This window comes from Penicillium bovifimosum (genome assembly GCF_028826915.1).
Source record: "Penicillium bovifimosum strain IBT 22155 chromosome Unknown utg000004l_segment0_segment0, whole genome shotgun sequence".
NCBI classification, from domain to species: Eukaryota; Fungi; Ascomycota; class Eurotiomycetes; order Eurotiales; family Aspergillaceae; genus Penicillium; species Penicillium bovifimosum.
Genome location: NW_026622713.1, coordinates 671211 through 686349, shown reverse-complemented (window position 1 = coordinate 686349; position 15139 = coordinate 671211). Strand labels below are relative to the sequence as shown.

Sequence of the window (15139 nt, the reverse complement as noted above, 5' to 3'; positions counted from 1 at the left end):
GGTGTTTGCCATGATGTAGCAGATTACATTTCAATAGACTTCTTCAGCCACTCCACCATAACCTCGTAATTAGGATTTTTGAGAATGTACACAGTGCTGTGGAGTTCGAAGTGGAATCAAGTGGAAACACTTCGGGGACTCACAAGGCGGAACCGATAAGCCGATCAGCCTTATCGACCCCGAACTTCGAAGACAATTCCATCTTTTCTCCACGGACCTTACGACCAAACAGCCAGAATGCCCTCACCAACTCGCTCCTCGCACCGGGAGACATCCCTCTCCGCACCGACTTCAAGTCACCGTCATCACCGCGAACACCGCAGCCGCCACAGCCATTCCCACCGCCACCGGCCGCGAGAGAGCTCGCGCTCGCGCTCTCCGCACCGATCAGACAGACACAAATCAGACCGACACCACAGACATCGAGACAAGGATCACGATCGCCACGAGCGACGACACAGAGATGTTCCAGTGGCACCAGCGAAACCAGTCGTACTCCCTTACCAAGCGCGCGAGCTATCGGGGCGCGACTTGAAGGCTTATGAGCCCATGTTCGGCATGTATCTGGATATCCAGAAACAGAAATACATCGAAGATATGAGCGAAGAAGAAGTTAAAGGGCGGTGGAAGAGCTTTATACAAAAATGGTAGGTGCTGAGGGGTGCCTCCTTGGCTTTTACGGCGATGGTTGCTGACATCGCAGGAACCGTGGAGAGCTTGCGGAGGGATGGTATGATCCCGCTACACTTAATAAGGCACGCCAGAACGCACAAGAAGAGCCGTTAGTTGGCCCCGGTGGTGATCGTGGATCGCCTGATTATAGACGGGGAGAGCGAGAGACCAGGGAAGCATCGCGGGATCCGCCATTAGGCGAGGACGACGAGGATGATGATGAGTATGGGCCGAGTCTTCCGCAAGGCTCAGCGAGAGGTGGTTCACACCTAGGACCTACGATTCCGAATATGCAAGATCTTGAGCTCAAAAGAGGTACGTTCTATCTTTCGTTTTCTTTTCTTTCCAAACATGGCCAAGATAACTGACCCCATTGGAGAAACCGCCATTGAAGATGCTATAGCCGCTCGCGGTGCATCGCGCGACCAGTACCGTGCCGAAATCCGCACGCATAAATCCGCACTGCGCCAGCTCGAAGATGAGGTTGCGCCGCGGGCCGAGGCGGGCACACGAGAGAGACAGCTCGAGAAGCGCCGAGAAGTCGCTGCGAGTAACCGTGCGTTTGCGGACTCTATGCGTGGTGGCTCGCCTGAAGCAGCACCGGAGGAAGATTTGATGGGCGGGGACGATTTCGCTGCTCTGAAACGAGAGAAGGAGAAGGATCAGCGGAAGAAGAACGATCGGGAAATTCGGAGGGAGGAGATTCTTCGCGCGCGTACGGCGGAGCGTGAAGAACGAGCTCAGGCATATCGTCAGAAGGAGCAGGAGACTATGAGTTTCTTGCAGGCTTTAGCGAAGCAACGATATGGTTGAAAGCGATCGCAAAAGATCGTTGATCAAGGGACAGATACAGCTTCTTTTCGAACATACTGGCATATATCTGACTTCTTTCCTACATCCTAAGCCCAAGATCCAATAATAAGACACGTACTGCGTACTCTACTCCATACTCCATCGGGACCCGACGGCTCAGCGGAACGGACCGACCGACACAAGCTAACCGGCCATCGGAGTGACCCCGACCGGTTATATGGACCATATCCCGACCCCCAACACCAGGATCGCCAACAAACCCAACATGTTCAAACATACATTACCTCGCCTACCAAACCGGCCAAAATTGACTCAATTACCACCATGTAGCCGACAAATCCAAACAAAAAAACAAAACTCCCTCCCAGCAGCATACTACCGCGGCGGCACCTCCCGCGCCGTCATCTTCAAACAATCAGACCTCCCCAAAGACAAAAACCACTGGGCCCCCATATTCCGCAGCGTAATCGGCAGTCCAGACCCCTACGGCCGGCAACTCGACGGCCTAGGCGGCGGCCTCTCCAGCCTCTCCAAGGTATGCGTAGTCGGCCCATCAACACACCCCTCAGCCGACGTCGACTACACCTTCATCTCGCTCGGCATCAAAAACACCGACGTCGACTACTCCAGTAACTGTGGAAACATGAGCTCTGCAGTCGGACCCTTTGCTGTCGACGCGCAGCTGGTCCCTGTACACTCAAACCAGGATTCAGCCTCGGTCCGCATCCACAATACCAACACAGGAAAAATCATCCATTCTTCTTTCCCTGTCGTCGACGGCGAAGCAGCTTCTACAGGCGACTTCGCTATAGACGGCGTTTCTGGCACTGCAGCTCGTGTCCAGCTGGATTTCATTGATCCTGCTGGGTCGGTTACGGGGAAGTTACTGCCGACGGGGAATGTCACGGACACGTTTGATGGGACGAGAGTTACCTGTATCGACGTCGGGAATCCGTGTGTTTTTGTGCAGGCGGACGATCTTGGTGTGCAGGGGAATATGACTCCGGAGGAGATCACCGCTCATCCGGATTTGCTGGTGCGGTTGGACTCGATTCGAAGGCAGGCGGGGGTGAAGATGGGTATTGCTAAGGAGAGGGAGGAGGTGCCTGGGAGTGTGCCAAAGATTTGTATAGTTGCTGCGCCTTCTACTACTGATAAGAGGGATATTGAGCGGAAACAGACGGCTGGGGATGTGGATTTGCTGGCAAGAGCTCTTTCGGTTGGCCAGCCGCATAAGGCGGTGCCGATTACGGTTGCTTTGGCTCTTGCGGCTGCTGCGAGGGTGCCAATGAGTACGGTTGCTGGGGTTGTGGATAGGGATCCGGTTGATAGGGCTGGGGTTACGATTGGACATGCTAGTGGGAATCTGCTGGTTGGTGCTAATTTCGATGCGGATGGGGGTTTGACTTCTGCTACGGTCTTCCGGACGGCAAGGCGTTTATTTGAGGGGCGCATTTTCTGGAAGAATGATTGAGTCAATGGATTGAAGGCGGCTTTGTATAGTATGAGTTACATGATACCACTGGGAGGAGATGAGTAGTCAAAATCAGAACTTTTTATTTTCGTACATGAAAAATGGTATATCATAGATCTATAACCCCAGCTCTAAGCATGCCTTCCAAGATCAATATCAGCAACCAGTTTCATATCCCCAGTCCCAACGCCATCACCCAACCCAAAGAACGGCTTAACAGCAACATCAACCACCTCCTCAAACAAGCGCCCAACAACAACCTCCTTCAGCTGCTCGCCCGTCTGCGCGAAATCCGGGTAAGCATTGAGCTCCAGAAGCCACGTATCACCATTACTATCAACAAGGAAATCAACACCAAACAGCTCAAAGGCATTAGGCAGAGTCTGGAAATGAATCATCATCCCCCGGGCCGCAGCTTCGAAGACCTCACCGGTCACCGCGCAGATCTGATCAAAGATCTTCTCCTTCCAATCCGCACTGAGACCGGGGACGTGGTGGTCAAGGTCCCAGAAGCGACGCACGCTGCCTTCGTTCGAGCTGCCGCCCTCCTGGAAACAGGTGTTAGTCAGGTGGCGAGCGAGATCAGCGACGTCGTCTTCTTCGTGCGGTGCGCAGTAGGGCTTTGCGGCGAAGAGGGCGAGCATCTCCTTGAAGACGTGGACTTTGAGGGAGCCGGAAGCGAGGACGTAGGTGCGGATGTGGAATTTGCGGTTTGAGGATGATGGGAGGAGGAGGGGTGGGTCGATGTAGGGCTGTGCGAGGAAGTGGCGGAGCTGTGAGGTGACGATCCCTGTGTCTAGACTGGCGCCGCCTTCGGCTTCGTCGTCTTCTTCTTTCTCGGACCCGCTTTCGTCGTCTGAGTCTTCTTCCCATTCTTCGAAGATCTCGCGGAGCTGGTCTTCGCTGTTGAAAATGCGGATTCCTTGTCCGCGATCACTCATGCCGGGCTTGAGGATCCACCATTCCTTTTCGGAGTCGGGGCGTTCGGCGTTCTTGGCTAGGCTGTCGTTGAGTTCGTATGCTTCCAGTAGGGCATCGTCGAGGAACTCGGCGTAGTCGAGCTCGAAGTCGAATGCGGGCTTGAAGTGCTTTCGCAGGATGCTATCTGGGTGCTTTGAGATCCAATTGGCCACTGTATTCGAGAGATAGTGCTTTCGGATCAAAGCTTTTCGGATGATGTATGCGCTCGACAGCGACGTTGAGAAGTGGGACATGATATGTTCGAAGTCGAGGCGCTCATATTCGCGGTACTGGAAAAGCGGCGATGACGAGTCCGGTAGTTCGGACACAGAGGACACTCGCTTGGAGGCACTTCCCAGGCGACGAGTCAATGCCCGCTCAACCATTTGTTGCACGTAGGGATCATCGCAGTCGATGAGGGAGTACAGTGACGGCTGAGTCGCCGATCTACAAGATCTCCGTTTATCAGAAGCACGTCTTATGAAGAAAAAAGCATATCAAAAGGGGTAGGGGACATGATATCTAATGGCTAAGACAGTCTTCCAATTCCATGCAACATGTTGTATCGGACTGAACCCTCCATATCATGCATTCATTCACGCTAAACATTGCACTCACAGCTTAATCTCCCCCGAAATACCGGGGGCATGCATAAAGTTGGCCTTGAGAGGCGTAACACTGTCCGAGTTAGCCGACATTCGTGGTCAAAGGGGCAATGCACAAACCTAGTCATTTGCTCCTTGACGGTCCAGCCATCGTTGCCCGGCGCACTCTCCTCCACGCTCTGGAATACATCGCGGAAGCTCGGTGCCCACTTGAAGTGCTTGTGTTGAATCCGGGGTCCACGAGAGGACTTATCACTGTTGCCAACCGTCTGGTCGGGCTTCTCTCCTGCCACTTCACCCGCATCGCGCAGCTGCTGTTCTTGCAAATCGGGATCATCTGCAGATCGGGGTTCTACAGCCTGGAAGCAACTCCCGGTCCAAGTATTCTGCAGCATATCGGTATACATGATCTTGTTCTCGCTAACGCCTGGTTCCAGAGGAACATTCACGCTATAGAGGTGCACGTTGTCGTCCCAGTTCGCGCATAGATGCTCAATTAACTTTACCGAATGGGCCGAGGCTTCTGCAATGATTACAGGATCATGATTCCGAGAGCTGAATGCATAAGATAGAGCAATTGAGCGCTTTCCACAGCAGGCACCTTCCATCGCTGCGCCAATGGTTCCACTCGACAAGGCGAACAGAGCAGTTGTATTGCGACCATAATTCGGACCGGAGATGATGACATCAACAGGACCTCGCTCCTGGAAGTAGTGATATAGGCCGATCTGGACACAGCTCGCGGGTGTTGAGTCGATCAAGACCCATTCGTCGCCTTCGTCGTCGGGCTCCCCGTCACTACCTCGGGGTAGGTGGTGAATGGTTCCATCTTCTTGGTGGAGAGTACCGGGTCGGAAGTAGGTAGGCTTAACGGATGCGCCGACAATGTGCGCTTTACCAATCCATGATCGCTGCTGGTGCGGAAGAATGACCGAGACGGTGTGCCCGGCGGCCTGAAGCGATTGAACGAGGGAATGCACGTACGGCGAGGACTGATTTGACGGCGGACCGTCGTCGTTGGTGACCTATATATGGTATGAGCTTTTGAAATTCCCTAGAAGATCTATAGACCATAGACTAACCAAGATATGCATTTGGGGAAGTGAAGTGGTTGAGGTGAAGAATGGAGGGGAAGAAGTTTCCCCCGCTTTGGTTTCGCAATCGCTCGGGATGATCCACATCTCTAACTAAGACAACATCGTAGGCTCGTAGGCTCGTAGCATCGTAGCCTATTCACCATTCTGCTTCCCTTGAATGACTCCGCCGTTTTTGCACTCCACGATCTTCCGCTTTTTCTATACCAGAGCCTGAGGCTCCATCGCCTTCAGCCGGATAGCTAGAAAGCAATCGGGTTTCCGACTCCTCCTTCTTTACCTCGGGAGACTCCTCACTATCCCCATCCTCAGACTCCTCTTTGATAACATCTTCCGATTCTTCCTTAATCACCTCCTTGGGCATAGACTCCAGAATCCAAGTCATCGCTAGCCACGTCAGGCTAGCAGAGAGCATGGATACAGACCAGAACAAAGAGCTGAACACCACAAACGATGTGATCTTCCAGTGGTACATAACCCATCTATACAGCCGTTAGCCATGCCTAGCAATTCTCCCTTCCGTCTCCACAAAAAGACCTACCTAAGCCCCGTAAGCCTAGCACGGATATCCACCTTAGCAGAATAGATCTGCATCCTCCGATCACTTTGAATCTCCAGCTGCAAGCCCTGCGGCAGATTCTTCGTTCCCTTTGCAAACTCAAGATGTTCCATCATCGGCACCACCAGTGTCTCCGACTCCCGGTACCAACTAACGACATAAAGCGGCATGCGCGCAGCTCTACGGGCAACGTCCACCAGCGGCGAGGCATACGTCATGATAGCAGGTCGACGGGAGTGCGAGATGGGTTCATTGTTCGGACCAGGGACGAGGGACGATGCAGGACGGGAGGAGAAGAGGGTAAGGTCGAGCATGAAGTTACCAGCATCGAGATTCTCGGGCGTACGCGGCAACTCCAGCGTCACCGAGACGTCGTATGCCTGGAAGGGCACGAACTCCGAGTCGAAGTGTGCTATGCCCCAGGGGTGGTCGCTATCGCTATTGCGCGAGATTTCATTAGTTGACCTGGTTGTTTGATTTGCGGGGAATGTTGTCGCAGGACAAAGTTGGGGCTCACCCGAATTGTAAATGGACTTCGCGCTGCAGCCCGACTGTGGGAATGAATTTGAAATAGAAGATTCCATAAGCGACAGCGGATATGCCTATCAATAGCGCTGCGGCGCCCATGAACAGCAGCGTGTTCAGGTATAGCCGTAGGGCGGACTTGGATACCAGCGCGCGGAACGGCGCGAAGAGCGCGTCCTGGCTGGTGTCAGTTGCAGGCGAGGGACATGGATGATTCTACTCACCGTGATGACAGCCCTGGCCGAAGATGGGCCATATTCTGACTCGTCGTCTGTATAATCTTCGTCTGCCATTCTAGGGGGTGGGGGAGTGGCAGAATGAAGTTGCGGTCTTGCGGTCTGGATATGCTGCGTGGGCACTATCGAGCTATCGACCGAGGTCTCATTATCAGACGGTCGTCACATTCAACTATGTTCTTCGATTTAAAAGACCAAAGAGAACCAGAAAGTACGCATATCCTCAACAGTAAAAGCTACAGTTACCAATGATCATAAGAATAATAGAATTAGCATTCCCACCGATGCAGATAAGCAAAGCACCGTCAACTCCAGCTTTTACGGTCTTATCATTACAGGCCGCGGATAGCATGAGACGCGATAATATCATGAAACCTCAAGTCATGCGGAAATCGTAAGAAAGAGAACAAATAAATATGCAGGCCATCCCCCCGAGCCCCCGTAACATGAAAGCGAAAGATAAAAAGCAATTGTGGAGACCCCGTGGAAAATTACATGCAAAATGAAGTACTCCTGTACCACCCGAGTTACCCAGAAGAACTTGAGAGATGGAAGTGAAGGAAGAGAGAAGTAGAGAGATGTTTAGGTGATAGGCCGAGGGCTCTGCTGCTGGATGTGTGTGAGAAGGGCATCGAAGAGACGTCCAATCTGTGGTATAAATGTTAGTATTGTGGGACTCAAGAACAAGGCTTGGGGAAACTGACCTCAGGGGCCGCCTGGATGAAGGGAAGGCGGAAGAATGCGTAGGCCCGGTTTTGGAGGAGCTCCTGCAGGGTGATGATCAGGCCCCATGGATGCGGGCGATGGACGATCAGTCGCTCTAACAAAACACGAATGATCTGCTGGCGGACATCCGTGTCATCCTGCTCATTGTAGTCCACACCGAAGATACGGAGAATTGTGAAGCTGAAGAAGTAGGTGTGGCTGTTGGGGTAACGAAGCTGGTTGGCCATGGCACTGATGAAATAGTAGCGACTTTCAGGTCGCAGGGCCTGGGTGATCTTGTCTAGGAGAGTGGCGTGAATCGAGTTCTCAAAGGCGCTGCGGGTGTTGCCCTTGGAGGCATGCTGCACTGCGGCTTGCTGACCGATGTACAGAACGAGCGCATTCACCAGGACGACATCAACATTGACCGGGACGAAGAACAGACCAGTGTCCTTAGCCTCGGGAGTGAGAATCGCGTCGCAAAGCTGCTGAACGGCGGTCTCGGAGATGCTCTCGGTTTGGAGCGCGCTGTCGACGATGTCCTTGATATTGGCATTCTGCAAAGGAGCAACGATATCACCGGCAATCTTAGGGATTTCACGCATTTCCTCGATGCGCTCGACCTTCAAGCCCTCGCGGAAGGGATCAGGAAGTTTCTGGAACGACGAAGGATAGGCACTCAGAACAAGATTGCGGAGCTGAGCGCAATGGGCCGGGATGACATTGCAGAATTGGAAATGATTCTCAGCAACAAACTCGGGGAAATCGTGGTGCAGGATCAACAAGATACGCAGAACGCCCTTGTAAAGATCTTTGGCAACGTATGTAATGTTGGCGGCCTTCAGTTGCTCACCCATGTAGGACAGCAATGCCTGCATGATTTCACAGTAAGGCGCCCATCCGGCACGATCAGGCATGTTGAGCATATCGGACATAAACACGCGGTGAGAAACCAAGCAAAGCCAGCCGTACACAAACCCAGGCACGTAACGCGGTTGGAAAGACAGGAACTTGTTGGCCAAGGCGAAAATCATGCCCTGATGTTGCTCTGTGCGCTGGAGCCCGTTCATCGAGTACTCGCAGAGAATGCTAGAGAAGAGGCGGAAAAACACACGTTGGTTGAAAGCCTCACCTCTCATGACCTGGTGGTGATTGAGGACCAGGACCAAGAGAGACAGAATGGAGTTGAAGTAGCTAGCCTTGCTGGCTTTGACGGCGCCAGCACTCTCACCCTGGAATCTAACTAGAAGGATCACGAGCTTAGCGAGGGCATCGATGTAGAGGAAAGCTTCATCAATGCTGCCGCCATTGGGATTCTGAGACTCATGCTCAAACATGGCGACGGAGATGTCGATGCCGAGACGGAAGAACAATGCGGAATCCTCCTGGCTGCTCATCACTTGACGATTATGGAGATCCTGGAGGAAAGAGTGGAAGGTGCGGTCAGTGGCACCGGGAGCCTTGTAGATACCGATCCACTCGCTGAAGATATACTCCATCTGGTCTCGCTTGGATCGGGCTTGGTCGCTGAGAAGAGAGTTGACAAATTCGGGAATACCAGACTCGCGCAACTTTCGCAGAATCTCGACTCCGGGGGCAATATTTGGATCCTCAACAAGCCATTGGTTCATGGCGTCCAGGCTGCCGGAGAAGTCTGATCGAAGGGCCGAGGGTTCTTCGCTAAAGAGAACGCGATCCATCAGATTGCCCAGCAACTCCAAAGCGGGCACATTCCTTGACAGGATGAGGCGGGTCAGGTTGGTATCCACTCTGCGAATATCCAGTAGGCCTGCGTCAATGAGGGCAACAGTGACTGGCACATTAAACATGTGCTCATCATCAACTTCGGAAAGCAGGGCCCACGTGTACCGAGCAATGAGGCTGGACATATCGCACAATTTGGCAAGAAGATGCACGAGAACTTCAATCTCGAGAGAACCATGCTGCTGGGAATACAGCACAGTGCAGACCTTAAATGAGGTCAGTCTTGCCAGCTCCTCTCCGTTGGTCGAGTTGAGAATACTGCGCAGAGCCTGATTGTACTCTTGAAGCACCACACTGTCTCTGCCAAGGTCCTTGACGTGCTCTTCAGGAGCGCTGCGAGCAGATTGCTGAAGGTCGGAAACGAGGCTTTCCACTCTTTCCCGAGGACTTTGGGCATCAAGGAACCCGTTGGTCTGGACAGGGGGCAATTGAGATACAGCAGGCTGGGCCTGGGGGGTTCTGTGAGGAATGGCTGGCTGTTCGGCCGGGGTGGAGAGATTAGGAATAGCAGGATAGGATTCCCCAAGCACATCTGGAAGTTGACGGCCCGCCGACGAGTCAGTGGATGGGGCCGGTCCACGGGATTGGCGGGCAAACTCTTCGTAGATTGCAAGTTGCTCTTTGTTGAGACCACCGGGGGCCTGCCTGTACGGCTCTGGAATGAACAGACCCCAACGGTTCATTGAAGGGTCAATGAACGGGTCGTTAGAGCGGCTGGCCTGGTGGCGGCGACGAGCCTCTAGTTGTGGCTCGATCACCTTCTCAATCTCAGGTAGAGACTTCTCTTCCGCAGCTTTCTCAACAATGCCGCAAGCAGCATCAAGATTGTCGTTCACGCACATCAGAATCAAACCCTCGGGCATAGGTTGCTCGGAGTAGTCTTGCTGAATCATTCGGATGTAGTTGGTCATGCTAACCTTCAGAGGCTCCTTGCAGGTGACAAGTGCCAGGCTACCGGCGAGCTGTCTCACCATGATACCAGCAGCATGGCGAACGCGTTCCTCGTCAGGCTCCATGGCAAAGTCTTTTGAGACAAGTTGAACAGTCGAAATAGATGCAATGGTCACAGAGCGCTCAACGACAGGGGTGATGATCTCCGCAATAGCGCGCTCGACAGCAGTGTGCACAATCTGTTTGAGTATGGTGGGATCAACCATGCTGCTCGCCGATGAGGGTAAGACGAGGATCTTGTCAAGACTTGGCAGGGTGGACATGATGGCGGCCGGAGACAATCTCTCATTCCGGATAGCTTGGGTGATCGGGTTGGGGGACAAGTCCTCAAACGGCTCGCCGAGTCCCTCTGGGACGTTGGCAGTTGGCAGCAGTTCTTCGGCATGTGCAGCACGATCCCGAATAACAACCGAGGGCTCAATTGTCTTGTGGTCAAGGTCGAGATCTTTACACAGAACCTCAATCTCGAACTTGAGGTTGAGCTTCAATTCAGCGAAATGGTAAAGCTCCAACAGCAGGCCCAAAATATCCATCAGCCAAGGGTTGGGTGGCTTGAAGACTGTGGATTTGGTAGCCTGGACAAGGACCTTGCAAGTGAATGGAATCGTGACCATGAGGCGTTGAGTATCATAGCCTTCGAGAAGCAGACCTTTGAAGTAAATGTTCTTGTGCTTGATAGGCTTGTCTTTGGCAATAGTAAGTGAACCTAGCCAAGCGCCAAGGTTCTTCAGGTGACCGCGGTCAGTCGATGAACTAAGGGTGTTCTCCGAGTTGATCAGCTTGGCGACGCTAACATAGGTCTCCCGCAAAACCTCGGCCCAAAGGATCTTGTCGCCAATGCGGCCAAGAAGGTCAAGGTAAAGCTGCTGGAAGTTAGGCTGCAGCTTGGCGCGTTCCTCCACCAAGTATGCGGCGAACCACTGATGGTGTTGGTCGCGCAGCACTTCTCGCAGATCTTCGAGCTTCTCGTCAATGTTTTGCTCGGAAACATTGTTGAGAACGAAAAGTATCTTGTCTTGGATATCTTCGTCCGGGTCTTCGTAGAGCTCGGATCGAAGAGGAGGGTCGAGTTGCACAGCACGGAACTTGCGAACGGAGCCGTCAGCAACGGGAGATTCAACAGCGTTGCCGTTAGTCACAGGCACAGCAGCAAGGCCATCAAAGGGACCCGCCTCGGCTTCGCCAACCTTATTTTTGTGGTCACGAATTACCTCCTCGGCCTTTTGGTAGATGGGGGTGCCTTGCAGAGACGGGATTTGGAGAAGCAGGTGGCAGAAACCTCCCCATTCGGGAAGACGGTTGATGAGCTGCTCAATCGCCTCGACGCCGAATTTGTACATCGGATCGTGAGGTTCGTGTTCTCGAACGGCCTCGATGATCATGCCGAGACCGACCTTCAGCGTGATGCCGTCAACAAGACGGAAGTTGATGATGCCGCCGAACATGACCGCAGTCTTAGTCAAAGCCTCGAGCGGATACTCATGGTAGCAATGATATTCGTCGATGAGACCATGCACCATGCAGGCGAACAAATCTTGTTCGGTGGGGTCCCGCGAAGACTTGTACTTGCGCATTAATTCCAGCATCTCACGCAGCGACAACTCCTCGTGGTACATTTTACCAAAGAGCTCTTGCATTTGCTTGTCGATGGAGTCAGGCAACGTGTTGCCGTTCTCGCCATTGGCATCAATGATATCGTCGAATCCTTCGCCATAGTTGATTAGACGAGGATAGGTCTGGATGCAGATGCGCTGTACAGGTGTGAGGTTTTCACGGTCTCCGACATATTCTTCCAACACGGACAAGAGTGTATAAACAGTCTTTACTGCGAGGCTGACCATTTGGTGAGCAGATTGCTCCTTCCGTTGGACGTGCAGTTCATCTTCCGCCTTGATTCGAAGGAACTTCGACAGCAGACCACCCATATCAATTGCACCCTTCTGTGCAGCATTCTGCACCCACTGTTCGAGGTCGAAAGTACTCTTACGGTGGGAGTAGCAAGCGAGATCAAGGGCAAGTCCGTTGGTAAAACCAAGGAGATAATCAAGCCACCCGTATGCAGCGGCATGCTCATAAATCACTGCAGTGGATGTGGGATCCTGTGTGAAAGTGGTAAAGAGCTGCTCTGATACCCACTGTCGGTCTTGCCGCCAAGCGCCATGGAGAGCGAGCTGATATCCATCTTCCTGCTTGGAGATGAAAACAATGAATGTGCGCAGCACAAAGCTCTGTTGAACACTTGACCACGGTTGCGGAATTGCAAGAGCGGAACAGAGGAAAACCGGCAGGTCGTATTGAACAACCGCTTTGATGAGGAGCTGGCTCTCAGCTGCAGCCCACGAAGCTTGTGAGAATAAGGCAAGGTCGAAGATTGATTTCATGGCGTCCATGGACCGAAGAGGGGACTTCACTGCTCGCTCGCCTTGCAATTTGACGATTTCAGGGGCATCATCAAAGAAATCGGCAGGGAAGGTTGCGCGAAGGTTGTTGATCTGCGATGGATCAATTCGGGAGGCCACAAAAGCTGTCAGGAATGACATCTGGGTGTCACGGTGCTCCCAATCTCCGGCCCAAAGCTTCTGGACATCCAAAGAAGGGTCATCGGCCGACATGGCGGCAAGAACATTGTACAATTTGGTGAATTGCTTTGGATCCACTCGGAGGCCCTCGCGATCGAAGTTCCGGAACACCAGCGGCCAATTGATTGGCCTATCGGCGAAGGCTCTCAGGAATGCCTCGAGCGAGAATTGTTCCCAATATTGCGATAGAACCATGAATAGAAGGGCGCTTGCCATATGTTCTTCGCTCCAATTTTTGGGGTCTGCGTTGATCACCTCGCTGATGGTCTCAATGCTTGCAGTTGCGCGGGGTCCCTTTGCATGAAGCTGCCGCACAAGGGTGTATTGTGGGCTGACAAAGTTGAACATCTGGAGAGCAGAGGAGACTTCGAATGGCATATCTGAGCCGAGCTTCTGGTATCGGAGATTGGCTGCATATACCAACTTCGCCTTGACATCGTCGGTAAAATTGCGGGGAGGGAATAGAATGAATCGCTCGATGGTCATTCCGAGGAAAGAGTTGTGGTAGTCCTTGGTCACTTCGGTTGGGTTTGCCAAGCTCTGCAGGAAGGGGCCAACGGATTGGGAGAGAATAGCATCAGCTAGACAAGATATCATTGTTAGAGGGGTAATCCGGACACAATGAGGCAGCTACATACCTTTAGCGCGGAGATCCGACTTGCTGGTCAGCTTAAATGCCAAAGCCAGTGCTACCTTGACAATTGGATCCAGTCGGAAATGGTCCAAGAAAGTGGAAAGGTCAAAGTCACGGAAGATATCTCCTTCAGAAGTATCTACTGTTTCGGCGATCTTCTGGGACTGCTCCATGTCTGAGGACACTTTCTGTAGCTCCTGGACAAGGAGAGGGTAGTTGCCCGCATTCTCGACGGGCTTGTTCACACCAGGGAATATTTGTGGTGCATTGCCGGTTAGGAGGCGGCGAAAGTATTTAGAAAAGACCTCCATTCCGTTCGATGTTACGAGCTGCAATTGTTAGAATCGTGCAGACCAATATTAAGGGCAACACCACAAACCTTATGTATTTGAGCAGCTTTTGTTTCCCACTTCTCTTTGCCTTCTTTCTCTGTGATGGAATCTAGCAGCAAGAACACTTGTGCGATGGAGATCTTTGTAAGCGAAGACTGGCTCGAGTGAGCGGCTGCGGATCCCGACTTGTCAGACGCGAAGCCTGTGGGAGAATTCACGGTTGTTCCGGACGAGAGCGGCGAGAAGACGCCTCTGGAAGATCCCGGCCCGCCACCTCCTCCCCCAGTACCTCCTCCACCCGGAACGGAGCCTGTAGACGAGGCCAAATGGGACCCTATGGAAGGGGTGTGAGATCGGAACTTAGGAGACGAGATGTTTGTTGCGTGCTGTTGCGAGCCAGATTGCAATGAGCCAAACGGTGAAGATGTGGGTTTGGGACTTCCACCGGTGATACCACCCCTGGCAGAGCTCAATACGGCAGAAAAGGACGATGGTGTTGAAACTCCAAGGCCTGCGTCCAAGCCCCGGGAGGCCGTGGGAGGAGCGGCAGAGGATATGTTAGTCGCGAGTGGAGTCAACCCACGACGTGCGCCGGACTGCGACACGGACCGACCCCAGGCACCAATATCAGTCCTGGTCGAAGAAGATTTATCGGTGCCAGAAGCAATCGACGATTGGGCGGAAGGGTGTGGGGGAGGGAAGGTCATCTAGGAGACGCGATCATTTGATCTGGAGGTCCAAAGACAGATTTTTAAGAGTCACTGGCGCAATAAACGGGGGGATATCGATAAAGCAGATCAATGATATGTGAGCCAGATCATACAGTATCGAGGGTGGGAGAGTAAAGGGAAAAATGAAGATGAGATTGCGGGAGAGAAAAGGATGGCGGATGAGATAGAGAGGATGCAGGAGGAAGTGCAAGAGGTGCGAGTTGGCGGAACTTGAATGCCTCAGGTGTCAAGCAGGAGCTCCTAATCGGGTAGTGGAATACAAGCAAACTGCACACCATGCTCAGTGAGAAACACTCATTCACTCAAGGGTGGTTAGCCTTGTAAGGCTTTCTCCTTGGTCATTGTGTCCTGTTTGAATAACAGTTTGATTGCTTCTTTCACTCGTCCATCGTTTGCTAACCTACTTAGTGCTGTTTCGGTAAAAGTCACGTGCCATTGCCCTCACATATGGCACGTGATGCTGGGGTTCCAAGTCCGACCCGCTCAGGTGGGACGTTACCCTAAT

The 15139-nt window shown here is 52.7% G+C and overlaps 4 protein-coding genes across 4 annotated transcripts; 2 read left to right on the top strand and 2 right to left on the bottom strand.

The window, feature by feature from the left end:
• Positions 1 to 237: 237 nt before the first annotated feature.
• On the top strand, positions 238 to 1485 carry N7515_004546 (uncharacterized protein; the record flags this gene model as incomplete). Its single annotated transcript, XM_056665290.1, has 3 exons — positions 238 to 647; positions 704 to 987; positions 1052 to 1485. The coding sequence occupies 3 exons, from the start codon at positions 238 to 240 to the stop codon at positions 1483 to 1485; spliced, it is 1128 nt and encodes a 375-aa protein (XP_056522240.1).
• A 265-nt stretch (positions 1486 to 1750) lies between these two features.
• N7515_004545 (DUF453 domain protein) lies at positions 1751 to 2959 on the top strand (the record flags this gene model as incomplete). The annotated part of the gene is made up of 1 exon (XM_056665289.1): positions 1751 to 2959. The coding sequence occupies one exon, from the start codon at positions 1751 to 1753 to the stop codon at positions 2957 to 2959; it is 1209 nt and encodes a 402-aa protein (XP_056522239.1).
• Positions 2960 to 3090: 131 nt separating this feature from the next.
• Positions 3091 to 6995, bottom strand: N7515_004544 (Survival protein SurE-like phosphatase/nucleotidase; the record flags this gene model as incomplete). Its single annotated transcript, XM_056665288.1, has 8 exons — positions 3091 to 4366; positions 4538 to 4597; positions 4645 to 5549; positions 5607 to 5707; positions 5826 to 6100; positions 6160 to 6615; positions 6695 to 6879; positions 6927 to 6995. 8 exons carry the CDS (start codon positions 6993 to 6995, stop codon positions 3091 to 3093), a joined length of 3327 nt encoding a protein of 1108 aa, XP_056522238.1.
• Positions 6996 to 7520: 525 nt separating this feature from the next.
• N7515_004543 (CCR4-NOT core subunit CDC39) lies at positions 7521 to 14610 on the bottom strand (the record flags this gene model as incomplete). Its single annotated transcript, XM_056665287.1, has 4 exons — positions 7521 to 7586; positions 7643 to 13518; positions 13576 to 13900; positions 13951 to 14610. 4 exons carry the CDS (start codon positions 14608 to 14610, stop codon positions 7521 to 7523), a joined length of 6927 nt encoding a protein of 2308 aa, XP_056522237.1.
• Between the last annotated feature and the right edge of the window lie 529 nt (positions 14611 to 15139).